The sequence below is a fragment of the Suncus etruscus genome, chromosome 2 (assembly GCF_024139225.1).
Source record: "Suncus etruscus isolate mSunEtr1 chromosome 2, mSunEtr1.pri.cur, whole genome shotgun sequence".
NCBI lineage: Eukaryota > Metazoa > Chordata > Mammalia > Eulipotyphla > Soricidae > Suncus > Suncus etruscus.
In genome coordinates, this window is record NC_064849.1 from 133184543 (window position 1) to 133210997 (window position 26455).

The 26455-nt window shown below is 40.2% G+C and overlaps 1 protein-coding gene and 1 pseudogene across 1 annotated transcript in view; both read left to right on the forward strand.

The window, feature by feature from the left end:
- IQGAP2 (IQ motif containing GTPase activating protein 2) overlaps window positions 1-26455 on the forward strand; it is a 292564-nt gene that overhangs the window by 253807 nt on the left and 12302 nt on the right. Inside the window, 10 exon segments of the mRNA XM_049766526.1 lie at window positions 1033-1182; window positions 6526-6689; window positions 8067-8291; window positions 10415-10555; window positions 10894-10978; window positions 11496-11728; window positions 15802-15934; window positions 17631-17733; window positions 18561-18702; window positions 25334-25421. Of these exon segments, the coding sequence (XP_049622483.1) occupies window positions 1033-1182; window positions 6526-6689; window positions 8067-8291; window positions 10415-10555; window positions 10894-10978; window positions 11496-11728; window positions 15802-15934; window positions 17631-17733; window positions 18561-18702; window positions 25334-25421 (1464 nt within the window).
- Window positions 7451-7630, forward strand: LOC126002938 (uncharacterized; annotated as a pseudogene).

Sequence of the window (26455 nt, forward strand, 5' to 3'; positions counted from 1 at the left end):
GCTAGGAGGAATTTCTGAGCACATAGCCAGGAGTAACCCCGAGCATCACCGGTAGTGGCCCAAAAACTAAAAAATAAATAAATAAATGAAGGGATTGGGGAGATAGCATAATGATTAAGCACTTATTTTATACACAACCAAAACCAGTTTAGTCCCCAACACTATAAATGGTCCCCTGAATATTGCAGGAGTCATAAGCACAATCAGCCAGAAATAGTACCTGTGTGTCAATAAATGTGGCCCAAAAATAAACAAAATGTAAATGAAATTTAAGTCTAATTTCCCTTTAGTTTAGCAGAAATCCCTCTCTGGGTCAGAAGTAAGTGGTTAAGTCAAGTTAAGTGGTTTCTCCTCTATGCTGAGAAAACTGAAAGGCAAGGGGAGTAACCACAGGAAATTGGAGTCTCCTGGAGTCTGCCAGGGGTGACTTCTGAGGGCAGAGCCAGGAGTAACCCCTGAGCACCACTGGGTGTGACCAAAAAACCAAAATAAAATAAAAAGAAATTTTCTTTTTATCATTTACTTGCTGTATTGAATAGCTTTTTGCAAATGCTTTTATAGGCCAAGATATAATTCAGCTCTAGGAACTGGAGTGGTGGTGCAGCGATAGGGTGTGTGCCTTGCACACGGCTGACCTAGGACAGACCGAGGTTCAGTCCCTCAGCATCCCATATGGTCCCCCAGGCCAGGAGTGATTTCTGAGCGCATAGCCAGGAGTAACCCGAGTGTCACCGAGTGGGCCCAAAAACAAAAACAAAAATAAGATATAATCCAGCTCTTTATAAATGTACAGCCAGTGATATTTAGTATCATTACAAGATCAGCCATTGTATCTCTTAATTCTAGAATATCTTTGTCACCCCCAGAAAGAACCCTGCCCCCACGCAAATGCCATAAGATAATTCTGTCAGTTCTTGACAGAATGGAAATGTTCCTCTCTCTAGCCCCTTTTCTGGGTGTGTGTCATGGGGGAAGGCTGAGTACCAGACTCAAAAACTTTAATGAAATGAAAACAAATTTTTTTCCTTCCAGGATGTGATTTCACACAGAAAGAAGCTGAATAAGAAAAAAAGTGGAGAAATGAAGATACTAAATAATACAGACAACCAGGGTATCAAAAGTTTGAGTAAGGAAAAGAGGAAAAAACTAGAAACGTACCAACAGTTGTTTTATCTTTTGCAGGTAAGAATAATTCCCCAGCCACTATGTTTTTTGTGGTGAATTCCAATAGCTCTTGTTCTAGACTTCTGCTGTCCTTACTCTGCTTTGAGCACCTATGAAGGAAGAGTCTGTTTTTGTTTGGTTGATTTTGTTTTGGAGCCACATCTAGCTGTACATAGTAGTAACTTCTGACTTTGCACTCAGGAATCACTCCTGGCGGGCTCAGGGGACTATATGAGATGCTGGTGATCTAGTTTCATTTTGTACATGGCTTCATTTCATTCTTGCTCCAGCCCTGGAAAATTAAGAAGCCTGTGAGGGAACAAGAAAACTTTCCCATTCCATCTTCCTGTGGGGCACTGGGACAGTGCAAGCCAGAGGGGTGGAGATAGCCTTAGATGCAAATAGAAGGCACTTTCTGTTTGATCAATTAAAGGGAGTGTTCTTCTAGGAAAGTGCTGATTTTTAAAAATTTATTTTCTGGAGAGCAGTATGACAAATCAGACTGGGAAGCTCTGCTCTAAATGAACAGGAATGGTCAATTACTACCATAGAGCAGGTGGAAACTTACTAGTTTGGTGAACTTGGTAGACCTTATCACCTACCCACTCCCACATACACACATATTCATGGCCTAGAAAAAACATAATAATCATTAGTGATGGGTATAAACTTGACTTCTGCTTCAAGGTCTTTCAAAAGAGGCTGGGGCTTCTTTCTTGAGAGACAGTACTATGTAGTAAGTCATACAAGGTCTGGAAATGTCTGACTCTGCTTGAGGATGTCCCTGGATTGAGGGATGAGAGGTCATAAAGTGGCAGACCTCTGAGGAGAGATGTGATATTAATTTTGGCCATTTTTTAAATATTTTGCTTGAGCGATGAGTACAGTAGATAGGAAACCACACTTGCCTTGCACTCATCTGACCAGGTTCGATTCCCAGTACCCCATAGCGTCCCCCAAACACTACCAGAAGTGATTTCTGAGGAAGAACCAGGAGTAAGCCCAGAGCACCTCCAACTGTGACCATAAAAAATTAATTAAAGAAAGAAAAAAAGAAAAAATTATTTGCTTAAGCTTCTTTAAAGGCAAGTAAACTTCTCAGCACTTGACATTGAGTATGGCATTCACTCATGGCGCTTATGGTGCCCTCTACTAGATTAAGAAAGTATTGCTTGTTCCTGGCTTGTGAAGGAAATTTATACATTTGCAACAATGACTTGACATTTCACTTGTCTTAAATGTTATATATATATATATATATATATATCAGGTGGGTTTTTTATATCCATAGAGATCTTTATTATATTCTTTTGTGTATTGATGCAGGCCCTTAAACAGTGTATACCATAAAATATTTTCCAACATAAAGCCCATTTTCTTTCTTTTTTTTTTTGTTTTTTTTTTTTTTTTTGGTTTTTGGGCCACACCCAGCGGTGCTCAGGGGTTACTCCTGGCTGTCTGCTCAGAAATAGCTCCTGGCAGGCACGGGGGACCATATGGGACACCGGGATTCGAACCAACCACCTTTGGTCCTGGATCGGCTGCTTGCAAGGCAAATGCCGCTGTGCTATCTCTCCGGGCCCCCATTTTCTTTCTTATGGTAAAATACACTTTTATAAGCCTATTTAGATTTCCTTTAAATTTTTTTATCTCTTCACTCTAATTTTACACTCATAGGATTTATTTATTTATTCGGTTTTTGGACCACACCCGGCGGTGCTTAGGGGTTACTCCTGGCTGTCTACTCAGAAAGAGCTCCTGGCAGGCACGGGGGACCATATGGGACACCGGGATTCGAACCAACCACCTTAGGTCCTGGATCAGCTGCTTGCAAGGCAAACGCCGCTGTGCTATCTCTCCGGGCCCATCATATGATTTATTTAATGTAAAATTTAAAATGAATTAGCACATAAGTATTCATAATATTAATTTTTAATTTATCTGTATAAAACGATTTTGATTTTGAAAAAAATTTTTACTTTACTAATTTATCTTTAACATAAATTTGAGTATGTAATTTCAGGAGATTAGATTTATTCATCTGTGTGTGTGTAGATGTCACCACCTCCACCAAAAGTTTTTATAAAGAGAGAAATATTTGTCCCATATACGATGTGAAAAAGAAACATAGTAAGGGAAAAACATGGTCAAAGTCATCAGATCTGAAGATTTTTTTCTATAGAACTAAGCTTACATTGGAGTGAGAGGTGGGAATGGTCCTTGGGACACTGTGAAGGGTAGTGGACTTGCAGGATGTGATTTTGTTGTTGGAATGATATCTTCATGAAAATGTGATTTGTTGCTGAAGCAATAGTACAGACAGCAGGATAGTACATACATGCATTTACATGCTGTTGGCCCAGGGTCAATCAACAGCATCCCATATGGTCCCTTTACCCCACCCAGAGTGATTATTGAGTATAGAGTCTGGAGTAACACTTGAACAGTCCAAAGCCAAAAAAAGAAAGAAGGAAGGAAGGAAGGAAGGAAGGAAGGAAGGAAGGAAGGAAGGAAGGAAGGAAGGAAGGAAGGAAGGAAGGAAGGAAGGAAGGAAGGAAGGAAGGAAGGAAGGAAGGAAGGAAGGAAGGAAGGAAAGGAAGGAAGGAAAAAGAAAGAAAGAAAGAAAGAAAGAAAGAAAGAAAGAAAGAAAGAAAGAAAGAAAGAAAGAAAGAAAGAAAGAAAGAAAGAAAGAAAGAAAGAAAGAAAGAAAGAAAGAAAGAAAGAAAGAAAGAAAGAAAGAAAGAAAGAAAGAAAGAAAGAAAGTTTGATTAACTTTATTGGAAATCTCAGTATCTCAATAAAATGGTTTTAAATAAAATAAAATTTGCAATTTTCTCAGCAACTGTAACACAACAGATGGCCACCATGTGGCAGTATAGAAGGAAAAAATGTTAAAAAAAAAAAAAAAAAAAAAAACAGACTTGGAAACCATTGCTTAACAACTACCAGGCTTTCAGGGAACAGAGCTTAAGCAAAAATGATTCTTCTTAGGGGACAGCAGGTACTTACACCCCAAGTCTTCAGGAAGACATTCCACCAGAGCTTGGCAAATCTTGAGATTCCTGGTCTCCTGCATGCAAAGTCTGAACTCTAGCCATAACTCCTTGACTCCTAACTGCAGGGAAGATTATTTTTTTTTTATCTGCATGGTAATTTAATATCGGGCATTATTCATTTTTAACATCAATGAACTCCAGGTAGAGGTGGCAACTTTCTTTTTTAAAATTTCATCATCTGGTGTGAGATTTTGAATAGAAATTATAGTCATAGAAAAAGAGCAAAACTAGGAACCAGAGAGATAATACAGTGGGTAGGGCACTTGCCTTCCAAACAGCTAACCTATGTTTGATCTCCAGCATTGCATATAGTCCTCTGAGCACTGCCAGAAGTAATCACTGAGTGCATATCCAGGAGTAGTAACCTCTAAGCAACACCAAGTATAGCTCCAAAACAAAAATAATAATAATTAAATTTTAAAAAGCAAAAATATAGTCATTGTTCTAAAACCTGTATGGCTTGCCCTCTTCCATAAGCAGGAAGGAGGAAAAAGTAGGAGCATGTTGAGAATAATTCCCCTGTGTCCTATATCTCAAGTACTCCCAAAGTGAGGAATCCAGTTACTTTCAGGTGAAGTGTCTTTTTCTCCACTTTTTCCTTTTTTTTGTTTTTGTTTTTGTTTTTGGGCCACACCCTGCAGCACTCAGGGGCTACTCCTGGCTCTGTGCTCAGAAATCACCCCTGGCAGGCACGGGGGACCATACGGGATGCCAGTATTTGAACCACCCATCTGTCCTGGATTGACTTCATGAAAGGCAAACACCCTACCGCTGTGCTATCACTCCAGCCCCTCCATTTTCTTTTTGGAGATATTAGCCCACATTTAGAAACACAACTGGCCTGGATTAATTACAGCCTGGCAAGAATTTTTAGCTAATTCAGCTTTGCCTTTGGTGAGTCTCTTTAGCATAAGCCTTAATGTCCAGCTTCAAGGCCTCTGATAACCCTTTAGCCTTTGAGTACATTTTCTTTCTTCAGAGCCATCCTTTTAGTGTGGAGACAGAATTGTTCTAGAGCTATAGAGAGTTTTCCAAAGCTTTCTAAATGAGTTGATAACATTTAATCTTTAGGAATGTGAAATCTAAATAGTGAAGTAAGTCTAAATTTGGGCTTAATGCTTTAGAGATAAACTGCATGGGTGTATTAGATGAATACTAGTTTCCTTCTCTTCTCCAAAGAGAAGTGTAATGTTAAATTTTTTTATGTAAATACTTTCTCTTACATATTTTCTTCTCATCTGGTTGGTGTAGCTACTAGAAAAAAAAAACATATTTCTTTGTGAGTAGGGAGTATGGAGGTTGCAGACACCCAGCTGTGCTCAGGACTCTATGCTCAGGGATCACTCCTGGCAGAGCTCAGTGCACCATATGTAGATTGAACCAGGGTTGTGTGTATGCAAAGCCGGTACTCAATCCTTGAACTAGCTAGGCCCAAATACCCATATTTTTATGAAAACTGGTGTAGCACCTAAGGGATTTCATCCCATTCCTAGTCTGCAGAGCTCCTTGCCATTCCTGAAAGGTGGGTTATTTTGTTTTTTTCAATCTTTTAGAATGACTTCTCTTTCTTCTGGTTTCCCTCTCCACTCTGACAGTCTCTCTTTTCATCAGCTTCCTACCTCACATATGCCTCCTTACCCTTGGAAATCATTACGCAGCCCATTGCCACATAAGCAGGCCTTTTCTTTCCTTCTCCAAATCAGGTTGGGGTAGCTGCTCCTCATTTATTATTCCTTCTGGGATAATAAGTTTAGCTGGGTACTTGTTCATTTTCACTCTCTTCCACATTATAGTGGCTACCTTCGCTTTATAATACTAGTATGTGACTCAAAACAGTTAACAGTGTAAAGTGTGCACTTTAAAGATACATTGCATTAAATAGATCGTGTGACAAAGATTATTAAAATCCTGTTGTAACTTTTTTTTTGGGGGGGGGGGTTTGGGTTTTTGGGCCACACCCGGCAGTTCTCAGGGGTTACTCCTGGCTGTCCTGGCCGTCTGCTCAGAAATAGCTCCTGGCAGGCACGGGGGACCATATGGGACACCGGGATTCGAACCAACCACCTTTGGTCCTGGATCGGCTGCTTGCAAGGCAAACGCCACTGTGCTATCTCTCCGGGCCCATGTTGTAACTTTTTAATATAACTTCCTGATAATTCTTAGTCTGTAGACCTGGTACTCTTGTATGTGTTTGTGCCTATATGTAAAGAATATATGAATTCATTTAAATGTACAAAATTAAGTATGTCTCTCTGATTTAATATGTTAACATAGTTTCATGTTTTTTTTTCCTTAAAATAAAAAGACCAATCCATTATACCTGGCTAAGCTGATTTTCCAGATGCCACAGAACAAGTCAACTAAATTTATGGATACTGTTATTTTCACACTATATAATTATGCTTCTAATCAGCGAGAAGAATATCTACTCTTGAAGCTTTTTAAAACTGCTCTGGAAGAAGAAATACAGTATGTATAGAAATAGAAGATAAAAATCATACTGAATATCTCCTTTTCCTACTTGTGGCTATCTCTGGTTTTTTAGGATAACTCAAAAAATATTCTTATAAGTTATTTGTACATATTAAAATATACTGAATTCTAGTACTTAATTTTGATATGGTCCTCACCCAGTGATACAAGCTCAGACTTACTTCTGGTTCTGTTCTCAGGCATCACCCTGGTGATGCCTGGGGAACCATATGTAGTACCAGGGATTGAACCAGTATTATGAGCAAGGTAAATACCTTAACTCTTCTACTATTTCGCCAGTCCCAAAAATACATTAAATTCTTGAGAAATTTCTAACATACTCACATTTGAGTACAACTTTCTCCTACCAGTGATATCTTTGCTAGTGTTAACTTAGACTTGGTAACTGAAAACCAAAAATATTCTGAAAGTCAATGAGAAAATGTAATTAAAATACCTGGTGATGAAGCCATAAATGGAAAAGGATACCAATAACTGCTAGTCTTCCCTTCAGACTGGAACTTGAGAGCTGTTTTTTTGCTTGTATTCTGACTCGAGGCAATTTTTTAAAAACTCTGTGAGGAGCAGAGAAGAGAGTTAAGTGAGTAAGACTCTTACTTTGCACTCAGCTGACCAGGCTTCTATCTTTAGCATCCCCATGTGATCCGATAAGCACCACCAGGAGTGATTCCTGAGCTAAGGGCCAGGTATAAGCCCTGAGTACAGTCAGGTATGGTACAAAAATCAAATAGTAAACAAAAATTTTTTAGCCTTTGGCTAAGATTAGGTGTGATATTTCTTCTTATCAGTTTAATATCTGATACATCCTCTCTCAGAGAGCAATATCTTGTTTGCCAGGTGTGTTTGTATACCTGAACTGGCAGTGCTTGGGTTTCACCTGGCTCTGCAATCAGGAATCAACTAGTGTCAGTCCTCAAGGCACCATATTGGATGTCAGGGACTGAGCACAGGTTGACTGTGCAAGGCAAGTGCCCTACTCATTGCACTATTGCTCCAAGCCCAGAAATATATTTTAAATGGATTTTGGAATAGGGAGATGGAGTAAGAACTTGTTTTTTCCAGTTCACTCACTTAATAAGTGACTTATTTGATCTTCATGGAGAAAAATAGGTCTTGCCTGCCAGAAAGAATATGTTGAAAACTTTCATCTTGGAGCTAGAGAGCTTAGTGGAGGCCCAGGTTTGAGTTCAATCCTTTCCCCTGCATATGGTTTCCTGAAGAATGTCTAGAGTGACCACACTAGCAACAAGCCTATATTAATACCTAAGCATTACTAGTATGGCCAAAATAAATAAAAAATTAATCAAAGGTCTCAAGAGGCAAACATTTTATTTTGGTTTGGGATTGTTTCAGGTCAAAGGTGGACCAGGTACAAGACATCGTCACTGGGAACCCCACAGTCATCAAAATGGTGGTCAGCTTCAACCGTGGTACCCGTGGGCAAAACACACTGCGCCAGCTCCTGGCTCCAGTGGTGAAGGATATCATCAATGACCATTCCCTGATCATCAACACAAGCCCCGTCGAGGTGTACAAAGCCTGGGTAAACCAACTAGAGAGCCAGACTGGAGAAGCCAGGTAACAAAGCCAAGATGCTGTTGGCTTTCAGCCACATTACCAACTTTCTTACAAAAATACTTATGCTGTGCAAATTCTGAAAAGAACAAACTCTTGTTCAGTTTTCAGTCTAAAACTTTAGTTTCCTATAATGTAGCTGTTCAGGTCCCTTTCTTAGATTTTTTGCTCTTCTTGCTGTCACATATTTTCACATTTAAATTCCATTTGCTCCCCAAAGCCACATTGTCCTTCATTCTTTGTCTTGACTATTCTTAATGTTTCTAAATCTAGACTAGAAATTATATCTTCACCCAATAATACATAGCTTTTACATATAAAATATTATATTTAATTTATTTTATTTTATGTGTTTATTATTTATATTATTAATTTATTGATATTTTATTAATTTATTTTATTTTTATTAAATAAATTTTATTTACTTGTTTAATTATATTTATACACCAAGTGAATTGCTTTAACATATAAACATTAACAAGCCAGTTCAGGGTGCTGAAAGGAGATAGAGTAATATAGATAGAGTAATATATGATTTGCATGATATCCCTTCAATAACAATATTATAAACCACTGTCTAAAAAGAAAAAAGGAAGAGAAAGAAAAAACAGAAAAAGGTCTGCCCCAAAGGCAGGCAGGGGGAGAGTGGGAGGGAAACTGGGGGCATTGGTGGAGGAAAATGTACACTGTGAAGGGTGCTGGGTGTTGTATGACTGAAATTCAAATAACAACTTTGTAACTATGTATCTCATGATTCAATTAAAGAATTTTGTTTTAAAGCCAGTTCAGTTTGGCTTAGTCTAGGCCTGATGTTCTCAAATGCATTTGACCTACCCTAGCTTTTCAGGGATTAAAAATAAAAATAAAAATCAGGGGTAGAACTCAGGGATAGCACAGTTGACTACTGCCCTCCTTCTTTAAGCAAACAACTGCTCTCTCCTGTTACACCTGAGTTTCTTGTTGCTCCCAACCTGGATTGACCCAGTGCACATACACCCAGAAAGATGGGGTATCATCTACTTTGAAAAACACTGATGGTGATTTGTAAATCTTTAAACAGCCCCAGCTTTTTGTTTCCCGAGAAAGGATGTCTTGAGTAATAATGATGTGCCCAAAGGATTACATGGAACTATTTGTACTGGTAAAATATAGAGGAAAGTCAAAACACTTTGCTTTGCGGAGCATGTTAAGTAAATGTTTGCATAATGTAATAGAACCTTAAGTAACTATAGAAATCAGTTTACTCACATGGAGAAATAAATTTTCGTGGTAAGATTTTTGATGGTAATCAAGTGTAATGACCCTTTTTCTAAGTTAACAGAAAAACACGAATGTAGGACTTTGAAAGCTAAGCACGGAGGTATAAAAAATTGGTTGTATTTAAGTTATTCCTATTTTCTTGTTCACTTATATCAGGGGTCTCAAACTCAATTTACCTGGGGGCCGCAGGAGGCAAAGTTGGAGTGATCCTTGAGTGCAAAGTCAGTAGTAAGCCTTGAACATTGGGGATGTGACCCAAACAACTAAAACAAAACAAAACAAAAAAAGATTCCTCTAGGGCAGGGCCACAAAATACTGTACGGGGCGCCGCAAACAGCCCGCGGGCCACGAGTTTAAGACCCTAACTTACATGCTTTTATTTTCCTGTGATAAGTCTGTTTGCTTGTTTTCCATTCTCCTTAGCAAAGACTATAAAATTTTAAAAAGGGACTGAAGGGCCTGGAGAGATAGCACAGCAGCTTTTGCCTTGCAAGCAGCCAATCCAGGATGAAAGGTGGTTGGTTCGAATACCGGTGTCCATATGGTGCCCCGTGCCTGCCAGGAGCTATTTCTGAGCAGACAGCCAGGAGTGACCCCTGAGCACTGCCGAGTGTGGCCCAAAAACCAAAAAAGAAAAAAAGGGGACTGAAAGTTAACCATCTCATATGGCATAACTGTTCTCTTACTGGAAGAACCCTGCATTCCAGCTGCCCTGGGAGCTGAAGATAATAGCTGAGCATGGGCCTCTCAGAGAACATTTGGTCATGACATCCAGACAGTTCATTTATTTCAAAACTTGACTGTGCAAGGATACTATGCACAGTGCCTGTGCCTCCAGTGCACTGAAAGTTCTCATTGTATTTCAGTAAACTGCCTTACGACGTCACCACAGAGCAAGCGCTCTCTCATCCAGAAGTGAAAGCTAAGTTGGAGGCCTCCATTGAGAACCTGAGGGACGTAACCAGCAAAGTCTTGAAGTCTATCATTTCTAACCTTGACTTGCTACCGTAAGTTGCCTAGTAAAGTTCTTGGCTGAAATTTATGTGTTCCTATGTAAAATAGCCCATTCTGGCGAAGAAAGGGAATTGCCCCACAAAGCTTGCTGACTGTTGGGAAGTTTGCTGGCTTTGACATTTTGTTTCCTTATTCTCACAAAAATATAGTACAGAACTGGACATTAACTAGGGATGCTCCCAGTGCCACGCCTATGGTTCCCCTGTCATCTCATTTTATGTTTAATTTTTAGAAGCCTGCCTAGCTTTGATTGATTGCAATAGTTGCTGCTGTGTTTTCTTCCTTACTTAGCATTTTTTCATGATTTTCTTTTGTCACGTTTCACATGTAGTTATGGATTGAGGTATATAGCCAAAGTACTGAAGAATTCCATCCATGCGAAATTTCCTGATGCAACAGAAGATGAGCTTTTAAAGGTAGACCTTCACGGGTAATCTCACCATAGTTTCCCATGGGATGTAGGATCAAAATTTCTGCCAGCTGGGGTGGATGGAGTTCAGTGATGCCTCTCTCACCCAAAAGATCCTAGGTTCAATCCCTAGCACTATCTATCACCCCAAAAATAATTGCCAACATTCCAGTTTGTAAGAGCTTTTATCCTGATGTATGAATATCTATAATCTGTAGGTTTTCTATTTCCAATGACTATCTGATAATTGAGTATTCTGAGTTCACTTAAAGACCTTATACAATGAGATTCTTTTAGATGTTTTTGAGGCATGGCACGTAATTTTTTTTTTTACCTCCACAAAAAATTGGCTTACTGTATTAGTGATGTGTGATTACATTCACTACCTTTACTTAACTCCTTGTTAGGACTCATTAGATGATCTCCTTTCCTGAAAATGTAAATTAACGTTGATTTTACTAAAGTATTCTAAAATATTTGTGTCATTTTTGTTAAAAAAAATCTTTGTTTCTACATGAATCTAGATCGTGGGAAACCTCCTGTATTATCGATACATGAATCCAACCATTGTAGCACCCGATGGCTTCGATATCATTGACATGACCGCGGGAGGTCAGATCAATGTAGACCAGAGGAGAAACTTGGGCTCAGTAGCCAAGGTCCTTCAGCACGCGGCATCCAACAAGCTGTTTGAAGGAGAAAATGAGCACCTCTCCTCTATGAACAGTTACTTAATGGAAACATATCGGGTGTTCAGGTGAGAAGGGCTCAGGACTTTTGAGGAGCTCCACACATAGTACATAGAAATAAAGGTCTCCTCACTCTGCAAAGGTAAAATATTCCAGTTTGGTAGAATTGAATAATTCATTATTGGAATCTGGGAATGCATAAAACATTTTTCATGTAAGGGGCTGGAGAGGTAGTAAGGGAGATAAGGTGCTTGCCTTCCATGCAGCCAACCACATTGAAGCCCCTTTACCACTTATGGTTCCCCAAGCACCACCAGAAGTCACTCTTGAGCACAGAACTGGGAACAATCTAAGTATCATGAGATTTAGGGCCAAAACCCCTTTCTCACTGAGTTTTTTCACATAAATTAATGGTGGTAGTGTTTCCAGAGTCTGAAAAATTTCTACCAAATCATCACTCATTAGAATATGGTACATTCTGACAGTTCAGGAAGCCCATAAAGTGTGTTTTATGAGCTGGAGTTTGTTGTGGAGGACCTAAAGCCCAACTGCTGCAGGCATTTCATCTACTGGAGGGAAAAGGAGGAGGAAGGGAAGAGTTGGCTTTGTTTAATATTTATTAAGGTACTTCATGATGCATTCATACACCATTCTAACACAACGTGGCCAGATTACTTCCTCCACCAAGGTCCCAAAAGCCCTCCCTTTTAATCCCACCCCCACCCAAACTCAGTGCTGTGTACCAACTCTCCAGTTCTGTGCTTTTGGCCTTTTTTTTTTTGGTCACTCTCTTATTGTGTATCTTTAAATCTATTCCTTTTCTTCTGCTACTTCACTCAGTATGACACTCTATTTCTTTTTTTTTAATATACATAATTTTTATTTTGATCATAGTGACTTACATATATTTCACAGTAATATTTTAGGTACATATTAACATTGAATAAGGGGAATTCCCATCACCAAACCTATCCTCCCTCCACCCCTGTTCCCATTCTGGATCCCATATCCACCATCCTCACCCCCAGGCCACAGAATAAGTGGTCCCCTCTGTAACTAGCTTACTACTTAATGATCATACAACCGTTTGGTCTTGGTACCAAACAAGCAATAAAATGGGGTAAAACTTGAATAAGCTGAAAATGGCTGAGTCCTTCTAGAGGCTCTCCACCTCCTTTTGAGAGAGGAAAGGGAGAAAGGAATTGGGACACCACATTTATACAAAGAGAAATATCAAATAAAATAGCCAGATGACACTCTATTTCTATTCACATATGACTTTAGTCATTTTTATAGCTTTATAGTATTCCACTGTGTATATATACCACAGTTGCTTGATCTATTCATCTATAGTTGAATCTTTGGGCTGTTCCCATATCTTGGTTCTGTACTAATAATCTAGGTTACTTCTGTTTGGTGTTCCCGCAACCTGTTACATTAAGGTCTCCCCTCAAATATATGGTTTTCGCTGCTGGCACAATGAAATGTTTACTCTTCCTTTTGAATGAAGAGTAATGAAGCCTTCTGGAGACTGTAGAATTAAATCATGTTAGCTATATTCTTCTTTTGGTGAACTTAAAAGAGGGGTACAGTTTATTTTTTATTTAGTTTTATGAATTTGTCCAATCAGGAAAAAGAAAAACAATCACTTATGTACTGAAACAATGGTAGGAAATTAAATGGTTGGTTTTGAAAGGTCTGGAGAGAACTCAGCTTTTATCATCTGTTGCAGATTGTAAAGATGCTCAGTTTTGTTCTTGAACCTTCCCCTGCTGAGACGTGTCCTACTGTTGTCTTTCTACTTCCTGTACTGTGGTTAATCATTCCTTAGGGGTTAGAAAGTCACCTCATGGGAAAAGCCACTCAACCCAAGGCTCTGGGAGGGAGCTTCATCATCACAGCTTTTTATTCTCTTATCCACAGCTATAGAACATACATGTGACCATTTCAAAAAAACTGATCATTTTTCTTTTTCTTTTTTTTTTTTTTGGTGGGGGAGGGAGTGTTTATTTTGGACCACACCCAAAATGTTCCTGGGTTGCTCCTGACTGTGCCTGGGGAACCAGATGGAGTGCCAGAGATCAAACACCCGCCCCCCTGGTTGGCAACATGTAAGGCAGCTGTACTACCCACTGTACAATTTCTCTGGCCAATTTGCTATTCTTTTGTCTTTTTTGTTTGGTTTTTTTGTATTAATAATGTACATATTGCCAAAGTAGAACATTATAAGTCACCTCTCATGATTATGACTTAAAAAGAAATGCTGCTTGCTATTAGAACATCCCTCTACTTCCTTTTCTTCTCAGGTTATTCTTAGCAACCTTGGATGGTCTCAACTCTTATTTAAAAAGAAATAAAAATGAGTCTTTCACTTCCGCTTAAATTACCTTTTCACTTTCATTTACGTTTCTACTTTATGTTCCTTAGCACCATAAAACTAGAAAACCTCATTAAAATAAAAAACATAAAAAACAACCAAATTATGAGTATAAGAAGACCAGTGTCATGTGGGCAGACCCCTCTCCCATCTTGAACATTCTTTCTGTGGCATCTGTTCTGGCCTTGGGCTGGCAAGTGAACATCATTTCTGGTGTGTTGGCCTGTGGAAGCACAAGGGGACACTTGCCCAGGGTGATTTTAGGCATAAGAAGCATTTACAGGGGCCAGAGCAGTGGCACAAGTGGCACAAGTCTTGCATGCTCTAACCTAGGACAGAACATGATTCAGTCCCACGGCATCCATATGGTCTCCCAAACCAGGAGCGATTTCTGAGCAAATATCTAGGAGTAATCCCTGGGCATCACTGGGTATGGCCCAAAAAAAAAACAAAAAAACAAAAAAACAAAAACAAAAAACAAAAAAAAACAAGAAAAACAAACAAAAAGAAGCATTTACATCTTTATAGAATTAACAAAATGTCTCCTATGAAAAGGAAAGGTGCTTCCTAAACTATGATCTTAGCACACTTGGCTTTCTTGAGCTGTCAAGATTGACTAGTATTTAAAATAGTAGACTGTGAGAGCATGGGTGGCTGAGGGGCCTGTTCCCAGCTCTGATCTCAGGGGGGACCATATGGTGGCATATTATCACACTAAGGTCAGCAGCATGCAAGGCAAATTGTACTATCTCTCCAGCACTAAAATAGTTTTGAGAGTCTTTTAAGAGTCTGTACTAAGGGAATGAGGAATGTGTGTGTGTGTATGTGTGTGTGTGTGTGTAACTTAAGCCATGTTTCAAGTTGAATCATATCAATAAAAGTACAGTAGACTTGGAGTCAGAGAGATAGTACAGTGGGTAGGGCACTCACCTTGCTTGCAGACAACCTGGTTCAATCCCTGGCATCCCAGATGGTCCTCTGAGCCCTCCAGAAATAATTCCTGAGTGCAGAGCCAGGAGTAACTATTGAGCATCACAGCCCCAGCAGAAATGACCCAAAAATAAAACAAAACAAAAAAAGAATATACTAGGCTTAATTCAGTTTTTTCATTTTGGGGTTTGCGTATCTCATCAGTGGTATTGGGATAGTGGGGGCTACCATCACTGTGCTTTGGGGGTTACTTCCAGTGGTGCTTGAGGAACCATGGGGTGCCAGAGCTCCTTTATAAAAAGCATGTGCTTCAGCCCTTAAGCCATATCCCTGGCCCCTAATGGAAATTTTTCATCCAATTGGACAAAAGAGCTCTGAATGGTTATTAGGGTATTGCAACTCTGATGACTGCTTTTTGAGTTATTTTCTCTTAAATAAAAGACTTGATTCTTAGATCAAGGATCATTAGCCTTGACATTTTTGTTTGAATGTCAGGGGGTCATTTTTTTTTTTTTCTTTTCAAAATAATCACATTTTTTTATGACCTACCAGTAATTTGATTACCTTGAGTCACTGACTTAAGAGCCTGGGGCCCGTACTGGAAGCAGTACTGTTGGGTCACCATGCCCAAAGTGTAACCTATCCCATCTCTCCCACCCCCAGGCCCAGACTTTATAGTCCAGAGCTGGCCTGCAAGAGGCCTAACAGTGCCCTGAGCTTTGGAGTGGACAAAGTGCTTGTCATGGTTCAAGGTTTCCCCACTATTTCAATGAAGTTGCCTGTTCTTAAGTTGGACTCTTTTAGGCTTTCTTTTTCTTCTCCTTCCTTTATTAGGAAATATTTCATAGAGGCATGTGACGTCCCTGAGCCAGAAGAAAAATTTAATATGGATAAATACACAGATATGGTGACAGTCAGCAAACCCGTCATTTATATTTCAATTGAAGAAATCATCAACACACATTCAGTAAGTAGGACTGGGGAGGATCTTGGCAGCAGACCCATGGGAAAAGTGTGGGGTCTGCCAGGCTCATTTTGGGCTCACTCCTGTATTCACAGCTATATTCTGGACTTACTCCTGGCTTTGCACTCAAGGATCACTCTTTGGAAGACTCAGGGGACGATGTGGGGTACTAAGACTCGAACCTGAGTTGACCACATACAAAGCAAGCAGTATACTATCTCTATGGCCCCATTTATTCCCTGACTTTTAAAGTCCTTTTACCCCCAACAGGGTAAGTTTACTTTTTACACGATCCCTTTTACAAAGTTAGGCTCTGAATGTACTGGTCCTACAATTTTGTCCCCAAACCCAGTCCTCTTTCAGCGTCGCTGTCCCTCCCACTTTTAAGAATCCACTCTGGTTTCCTGGCAGTTTTCTCTCTGTCCTAAAGTTTTGACAAAGAGAGGGAATAAACAGGATGTTCAGGATTAGAAAAGAGGAGGATCCCCCACCCCACCACCACCACTAACAACAATAGCCACCTTTTGAGAATTGCATGTTTGTCTGGAAAACCCTGTTTCTAAGAGGCAGATGGCTTACAGTCTGGGGTGTGTATGAATGTCTCCATCTGGTTCCAATGCAGCCATTTCCCCCATCAACCATTAGGGAGTTTTAAGTACCCTATGGGAAGGACCATTTGCCTGGAGTTGGGAAAGACTCTGATCTAGGCTGTTCAAGCTTTGTATGTCAAAAGAGAAATCCTCAGTATGGAAAGGTTTTATGTATGTATGGTTTATTTTCAGCTTTTATTTTTGGAGGGGACACACCAAGGAGTGCTCAGGGGCTACTCCTGTCTCATTGTTCAATGGTCACTCCCAGTAATATTTGGAGAAATGTGTGGTACCAGGCCTCCTGAATGCAAAGTATGTGTTCAGCCTGTTGAACTCTCTGGCCTTCTCTGTGTATGTTTGCTTTGTTTTGTTTTTCAGTCCAGTTGGACGTTACTATCTGGAAAAGGTAGGTTTTAAAAAAAATTTAACCTTTTTAAGTATACCTTGAACCTTTGCTGCTCCAAGCAAAATTCTAATGACAAGAGAAATGAACTCTAGACCTCCCAAGTCAGAGAAGCTCTAGCATCTTATATTTGGTCTCCTGAATCCACCAGTGTACTGATTCCTGAGTGCAGATCAAGGAGACCAACAGTCAGTCTTGAACACCAACAGGTGTGGCCCAAAAGGGAAAAGATAAACTTCTTTAAAAAAGAAAAGAAAAAGAAATGGTAAAGCACCACTGGATGTAGCCCAAAGACAACAAAAGAACAATAAACATATAACTGACTTCTTTACTAAAGATTAAAAGTAAAGGGAAAAGGCAGAATCAAGACTTTATAATTATAGAATAAGGAAAGGGCACTTGCCTTGCATGCAACCAACCTGGTTTGATTCCTACCATCCTATAATGGTCCTCAGGAATAACCTCTGATCACCTCCAGTTGTGGGCCATAAACAAAAATTTTAAAATGAAAATAAAGAAAAAAGAGTTGATAAAGAGAAAAAAAGAGTGTATCACACAAAACTGTGTTATTCAACTTTGAAGGTCAGATTTGCTTCAAGTGATATTGGAAAAAAAATATTCTCGTAAAAAGCTGGAATGTAATGGGAGCTGTGTAAATATAGTTGTTGATGAGAATTTACTCTTCTCTCTCTGCTTTCTCTCTAAGCTCCTGCTGGAACACCAGGATGCCATTGCACCTGAAAAAAATGACCCCCTGAATGAGCTGCTTGGGTCACTGGGTGATGTCCCAAATGTAGAATCATTTTTTGGTAAGAGCTGGTTCCTTCTACTTAACCTCCGGTTTACATTTAATTGTCAGTGGATTGGATTTTTTTTTAATTTAATATTAAATTTTTTTAATTTATATTTAGGGAAGGGAGCTTACCCCTGACTGTGTTTAGGACTTACTCCTGGCCCTGTACTCAGGGATTACTCCTGGTAGTACTTGGGGGGGACTATCTGTGGTGCCAGAGATTGTATGCAGGTTAGACACATACAAAGCAAGTGCCCTACATACCCCTAAAGTTTTTTCTTAAAGGATATTCACTTGTTCTTGTCAGCCTTAAGGGGTCTGTAATTCATAGTATATTGGAATGTAAAACTATTTCATACTCTTAAATGTTAGCTTCTGAGCACATCAACCTTTATCATAAAGAAACAAGTCATCATTAACCAGATCTTAGTACTGGAGAGCTAGCATAGGTTGTGTAATGTCTTACATAATATAAGCAACCTTAGTTTAATACCCATCTTATGTATGGTCTCCTGAGCCCAGAGCCAGAAATTGCTCCTGAGCATCACCAATTGTGGCCCTAACATCAAGGATAAAAATAATAAATAAATGTATTAGAAATTCCTTACTGTTGTTTGAGGATTTCTCTTGCTACCATTTCTCTATCTTTCAATAACTTTGGATCTCCCATGCTATTTAAAATCAAAAAGCCTCTTAAGCACGTAAGACTATTTTTGTTTTGAAGGCCACAGTTTCCAAGCCAACCACTAGGCCTAACTGCCACAAACCTTTATCATTCCCTGTTAGCTGCTTGTTTCCTTGCTGCCTACCTTCAGAAGAGATTAATGATACTTTTCTCCACAGGGGAAGGAGCCATTGACCCCAGTGATCCTAACAAAGCAAATACACTTACTCAACTCCTAAAGACAGAGATCTCTCTTTTCTTGACAAGCAAGTATGATTTAGGGGATAATGAAGCCATGGATAACCAAAACCTTTTGAAACAGTAAGTCTGGGCTTTCTAAGTACATGTCTTCGATTATTTGTTCATCTTAAACTGGGCTAATCTCAAATCCTTCATTCCTAGAAATCTAAATATTAAAAGATATTCTCGCTAACCATCAAACATAAAGTCAAAGGGTAAAAAAACCTTGTAATTTGAGAGGAAATTAAATATCATAGCAACTTTTTTATATTATAAACAGCCATCTAGTTATTTCATTTCTTTGGAGTGATTTAATGCCTTTTCTTCAAGAAATGGGTTTTCTGAATCTGTGAAGGTCATTGAAGGATGTGGCTGTTTGTCAGAAGCATCCAGAGATGATGAGAAAATCCTTTGCACCACTGAGTTTGTGGAATAAACTGTTCCTATGAAAGCCACATCCATATAATGTATGGGGTATCGTGGTTTATTAGCCTTTTTCCTATTAAACTGAACTGGATGCATTTACCAGCTTTGATTTCTTTATAGTCCACTTTCTGTCCTCTACTCCGCCTTGAAAATACTATCATTTTTCATCAAGACTATTGATGTGGAAAGAAAAGGAATTATAAACCATAAGAGGTTAAAAATGGTAAATTTCCTTTTTTCTGTTGTTGTAGTGATCTAGAGACACAATTTGGTTGTGGTACTCACCAGGGTCTATGCATTTAGTTCTGCTTATGAATGTATTCTCCAGGAGTGGTGCTCATACACATTTTGGTTGTGGTGCTTGCCAGGGTCACAATTGGTTGTGCTGCACTGGAGATGACACACTGTCATTTCGGTATAACGGATCCCAAACAGACTCAGTGCATGTAGAGTGATGCTGGGGATAAAACTCATGGTCTCATGCCTGCAAGACAAGGTGCTCTGCCACCAAACTCTTTCCCTCCCACCTTCCATTTTAAACTTTTAAATTATGTCCTTTAAGGGCTGGAGAGAGAGTACAGCAGTAGGGCGTTTGCCTTACACACAGCTGTTTTAGGACAAATGGTGGTTTGAATCCCAGCATGCCATATGGTCCACCATGCCTGCCAGGAGTGATTTCTGAGCACAAAGCCAGGAGTAACCCCTGAGTGCTGCTGGGTGTGACCCAAAATAAAAAATAAATGTCCTTCAGGGCTGGAGTGATAGTACAGTGGTAGGGTGTTTGCCTTGCAAGCAGCAAGCCAGGATTTGATCCCTGGCATCCCATATGATCCCCCGAGTCTGCCAGTATTGATTTCTGAATATATAGAGTGCCACTAGGTATGGCCCAGAAACAACAATAACAAAAAAGATTATGTCTATCAATGACATTTATACACTCAGATTTTTGAGCAATCATATCTACCTGCAGAACATTTTCATCACCCCAGAATTATACTTCCTTCAGCATCTCTCCCCAGACCAGGGTAGACACTTGTATGCTTTCTGTCTCTCTGAACTTGCCACTTTAATACAAACAGCCTCCTTCATTAAGTGATGTGCTCTGTGTGGCATTTCTTAGCAAGCGTGATATTTTGGGCTAAGTAATATTTTGTTATATGGAAATACTAAATTCTCCCTAGATGTTTATCCAGAGATAAGCACTGTTTCCAGTTGCATTTGCTCATGGTCACCAGGTTTTACTGCCCATCAAGGCAGTGTCCTGGCCCTCTGTCCTCTTTGGAACCTGAGAACAAGCAACAATAATTGTAGGAGGATGTGACTGCCTCAGTGCAAAGGCTGCCTTTGGAGCTAAAGGATGATGGATGGGTACAAGGTACAGGAGGTCAGATATTTGAGTAGGAAAAAGTATTTATTTCTATTTCTAGTTACAGTCAGTACATTTAGGCCATTGGCATTTGCCAATGCTACCAAGCATAATGGTTTGTTTTTGTCACACCGGCAGCACTCAGGGGTTTCTCCTGGCTCTGCACTCAGAAATCACTCCTGGCTGGCTTGGGGGACCATATGGAATGTGGGCTATCAAATCACTGTCCATCCTGGGTCTGTCTTGTACAAGGCAAATGCTCTACCTCTGTGCTATCTCTCCAGCCCTGCATAGTGGTATTTTACAAACACATCGTGGGGGGTCTGGAGCGATAGCATGGAGGTAAGGCATTTGCCTTTCATGCAGAAGAGCGGTGGTTTGAATCCCAGCATCCCATATGGTCCCCTGTGCTGCCAGGAACAATTTCTGAGCATAGAGCCAGGAGTAACCCCTGAGCACCGTGGGAGATAATCTTGATAGGCCAAAGCACATGCTTCACGTCAGGAAACCCATGCACTGTATGGTTTCCTGAGCCACCACTAGGAGTGACCTCCATGCATAGAGCCCAGAAGACCTGGCTTACAGCCTTCATTTGTCACTTGTGTGCCATAGAACACTAGCAAGTCACCTAACCCTGAGTTTACTCCCCATAAATGGGGCACAAGAAGATGTAGGGAGAAGGAAGAAGAAAAGAAATCTGGTGTTAACACATGATAAATTGCAAAGATGGATGCCATTGTAAATCTCTCACTATTGCCTATGATTCAGCTTAAATATGTGCCCCTGTGACCTTTATTAAGCTTGTTTTGTTCTGAAAGTATGTGTATTTAAGTAGAATTTAATATTTGTAGTGTCTAATCAGATTTAGCTGTCTGAGTGCTTACGTTGTCATCTCTGGAGAATTTTTTTCCCTCACATGGTTTAGTTTAAGCATCCATCATTTCAGCTGAAGGAAAGCTTGCTTTGGGGATCCAAAACTGCACCAGCACTCAGTACCCAAGGTGTGAGATGATGTCTAGAGCTAAAAATGCAGGATCGTGTTCTTAAGTATTAAATAGCTGGAAGGATCCCATAGCATTCACAGTCCTGGATTTTACACAGCTGGAAGGCTCTCATAGCTTTCACAATCCCTGATTCCTTTGTCCACTTTGTAAGCTGGAGTTGGTGGCTCAGCAATATTTTTTAGCATGAGCAAGTTAAGTAGACACTAACAGGCGCCACAGCAGTGAACAGGCCATGTGTCATTTCTCACAGTGAGATTTAAATAACTTGGACATATAAAGTTGCTGATATTATTCCCCCCATTTTTTTTCTGTTATGATTTGGTGGGCAGGGATGGTGTCACATTATAGTTGTGCTTGCACACACCTGACTGCAATGTGTCAATGATACATGTTCTCTTGTGAAGCTGTTTCCATGTGCAACACTCCAGCACATGGAGCCAGCAGCAGGAAGTGAACTAGTGACTATACTTCTAAAGCAGGTTCTTTTGCCCCCCAAGACAACCCGAGACCCTCCTTTCCCCCACTTATTCTTTCTCATAATTTGATTCCTATTCTTCAAGTACCATTGGGTTCTTGGTGTGGTCAGTCTTAACTATTATTTGAACAATGCTGGACCAATGTACTCACCTAGTTACTGACCTAGCAGGTCAGATTATCTCTAGAATGTGGTGTTGGCATGGGGCAGGGGAGGAGACATAGATTAGGTCACTGATGTGTGTGAGCAGACTATAAAGAAATTCTTTAAATGCTCTTAAGAAGCTTAAGAAACTGAGGTGTTTCTCTTCGAAAAAAGAAATGAGTACAAGCAGAACTGGAACTATTGAGTTCAGGCTCCTCTGCTGCTCTGTGAGATAGCAAGGGAATTTCACTAGGTTATGCCACTCTAGAAAGTGGAATGTAATTCTCTAACCATCAAACCTCTTAAATCTTAGTTGCTTCTTGCAAAAGCAGTGTGGGCTTGTATCCTCCCGCCTCCCAGTGCTGGAGTCCAGCATCAGTGAGAGACAGACCCCATAGTAAACATCCCATTGATGAGTGAATGTTCCAAAATGCCTAGAGAAAAGTTAACAGGGGTCCTACACAGACTTTTACAATTTCTAGGAGTCACATTTTCAAAAGGTAGGGGCTGGGATGTGGCTCAGTGGTAGAGTATATACCTTGCGTGTGTGAGGCCCTAGGTTCCCTCCCTCACATTGCAGCAACAGCAAAGAAATGAGTGAAATTAATCTGATGGCCTGGTTTATCTAGTCCAGTAGAGCCAAATGCTGTCATTGCAAGGGGACTTGTCATTAACAGTCATGCCTGCACTGTTGTATGAAACACATTCCAGTGTGTTTCACAATTGCCTCATGGCTCAAAGTGGACTTGCACTGTTCTAAGGTCTCCCTTGCCCCCTGTGGCCTCTGACTGCCATGAGACATTTCAGTGGTCATGAAGAGGGAGATGCTTCTCATGTGTGTTGTCCCAGGGAAGGTCTCCCCAGACAGATTTTCATCTTTTCCTTTTCTTCCTTCTATCTTTTCCTCCCTTCCATCATTTATTCTTTTATTCCAAGCCCCAGGAGCCCTTATTTGACCTGGGTTCTCCAATTTCTTAAGCTCTCAACTTATCATGAGGAAGTAGGGGAGGTAAGTCCCTGTAGGAAACTCAGTCATTCCTTATATGTATGCTGTCTGGGAGAGACCTCTGACACTGGATTCCATGAAGGAGAGATTGTGTAGGCAGTTCATCTTCAACAGCCCTGGAACAAGTCAACATTCTTTGTCCCTGATGGGGTACTGTTTAGTGACCTAGTCATTTTGGCCATTAGATAGACTCTCTAACGAAGACCAGCTGGGAGTTTCCTGGAAGCCTATAGTATAAGTAGTTCCTAGAATATTATCACAAATGAAACTAAAAGTCACTGTGTTTACGCTTTTTAAATCCTCCAGAGCTATTTTACTGCATGTTCCTATTGACTATATTTACTAACATGACAGGCTGAAGTCCCATGAGGCAAGAGTGAGGTGTAAACAGCAGCACAGACTCTGAAGTGAAACTTTGGATTCCAAATAGCCTTAGAGTCTCAGCTGTGAAGGGTCCATTTCAAGAGGAAGTGTTACCAGTCATTCTTCTCAGACAGATTTGCAGTAAATAGGAAATGAGAAAAATCATTTTTCACGAGGTTCTTCTGAGTTTTATCTTATTTTCCAAAACTAGCAGATGGGAAATCAACTTTGCAGGAGGTTGTCCTCTGACAGCTGGGAGCAATCGGCCTTAGGTTTCAACATGGAAACCACATTTTGTTTCACTTTTAAACTTTCATGAGGTGTGAATATTTCCTGTTATTATGTTAGAAAGAAATGTACCAGGTAGTGCTAGTGTGTTACACCTTGGAAAGAATTGAGGGTGAATCTTAGTAATGAAGGTACAAAAAACGTGACATGTCCAGGGGCTGGAGTGATAGTACATTGGTTAGGGCATTTGTCTTACATGTGACTGACTCTAGTTTGCTCCATGGCAACCTTGATGGTCTTCCAATGCTGAGAGTGAGCTCTCAGCACCACAAGGTATAGCTCCAAGCCAGAAACACTTTCAGGTGTGACCCAAAAACAAAAGTCAAGCTTCACACTTGAGAGTACTTGTACCCTATTGAGGCAAAGAATCTAGGGATAGTATTAGCACTTGTGTACAAATGAGCAAATGTTGAGACCAGAGAGAGAAAGAGAACAGAATGCAGGGTGCTTGCCTTGCATACAGCCTGCCCACGTTGGATCCTTGGCACCTCACATGGTCCCCAAATGCCATCAGTAGTAAATCCTGAGCATAGCCAAATGTGGCCCAAAAAAATAAATATTTAAAAAGTAAGCAGATGTTGCCATCTTTTTGCATAATTACATGTTTGAATCTTTTTTTTTTTTGGGGGGGGGGTCCACACCCAGCATTGCTCAGGGGTTACTCCTGGCTCTACGCTAAGAAATCACTGCCGGCAGGCTCAGGGGACCATATGGGATGCTGGGATTCAAACTACTGTCTTTCTGCATGCAAGGCAAATGCCTTACCTCCGGTCCCACATGTCTGAATCTTTACTGTGGAAGAAGAGTGGCCAGTTTCTATCTAGAATGTATCTGAAAAATTCATACAGTTCAGCATTTCCACCTTCTAAGAACAAGGATCCCAGAGGTCTGTCTTAGCTCCCCCACTAACTAGGTTTGTGAGCACCCTGCTTTCAGCTGCCATTGTTCATCAGCTGCCATCCCCCAAGAACACTTGTCCCAAGTGCCCAAGAACACTTCTAGAAGCTTCCTTGGAAGCTTAGAAGTTCCTTGGAACAGCAAGGATGAGATTTGCTCTGACTCCTAAAGGCTTCATATATTGGGTGCAACATGCTCAGAAATGTGTTATTAAAGTAGCAAAGGAGACTGAAGGGTCCAGAGAGGTAATAAAATCACTAGTCTACCATGTGGTTGCTGCAGCAACACTTGTTCAAATCCCAGTACCATATATGGTCCCCCAGAACCTCCAGGTGTGACTCCTAAGTACAGAGCCTGGGGTAGCCCCTAAACACCACTGGGTTCATCCCTCTCCCATCCCCATAGTACTTGTCCCTCCCACATACCAAAAAGAAGTCCTCAATCTTAAAAAGAAGCAAAAGAATTTAAATAAGGGATCTTAAGGCTCCCAGTGTCTATGATAGCAACAGGAAACTTCTACTGTATTAAGCATGCAAAACCAAATATCATCAAACATGATCAAACATGACCAAACACTCAAAGCTTCCAGGAACCTTAGAGCAAATGGGACTTTCTGCAAGACTTTGATTTTAGGCGATTCTCTTGGAAAAGCTTCCTTTCTGTATATGCACACACACCTTCCTCAAGAGAAGCAGGGATTTAAGCCTGAGTCTCACAGTTTGAAAATCTCTTTGTTTTGTCAGGACCAAAAAGTTGATTATTGACGTGATCCGGAACCAGCCAGGGGTTACACTGATGGATATTTTAGAGACACCAGCAACTGAACAACAGGTAATTGAGTCTTTGGATATCAACAGTATAATAGATTGGCATTTATTTTCTTAATGGTTCTTAGAGCCAGATGTTGGCTATTATCTCAGAGAAGTAAAATGAAACCCAAACAGGAAGTACAGAAGTTTTATCTTTCACTCTGGTGAGCTGAAAATCCATCTGGAGTATCAGTAAAAAGGAGGTAAAGCAAGTAGTACCACATGTGAACTGAAGAGAAAGATCTGTACTTTGTAATTCTCAGACTGTTCATCATAAACTTTATCTTAGTGAATGGATGGATAGTCAAGAAAAAGAGTTCATGGCAACAGGATATAGAAAAATGCCTTTTCTAACTTGTATATTTTCAGCCTTGAAGAAACAATATTCCCAACTGTTCTTAAATTCTTCAGAACCAAATATTTTGGGTTCAAAACATTTTTATTCTGATATAAGTAATACTAAAACTAGTTTTGCAATAAAATTTTAATCAGCATATTTTAAATGCACCCTTGTTGAGTTTCTTCTCAATTTAGTTTTAATATCACTTGCTTTAGGACAAAAAATTGCTATTCAGTAGAGGGTTAAGGCATATAGCTTGCATGTGGCCAACCCCAGTTCAATCCCTGAGCACTTCAGCGGTGTACCTGGGACCCCAAATACTGCAAAATAAACAAGTAATGAGCAGCACCTCATCACTGGGTTCTCTCAATGAACTGCTGTCCCCATTTAGCCCAGTGTCTTGGAGAGTGACCCTCTCAAAAAAAAAAAAATGTAAAACAGATTGTCACTTCCTAGTTACCAAAAGTACATGATTCATTCTTCTTAGCAGAGCTACTCATCATTTTCCTGAATATTTCCTCTTTTTTTTTTTTTTTATTATTGTTGTTGTTTTAGTTTTTGTTTGGGGGATGGGGCCTGGCTGTGTTCAGGGTTTTATTCCTCATTCTGTGTTCAGGGACCACTTCTGGAAGTGCTCAGGCAGAATCATGTGGTTGCAAGGACAAAACCTGGGTGGCCAGGCAGGCATCTTACTCCCTGTACTAACTCTCCAGTTT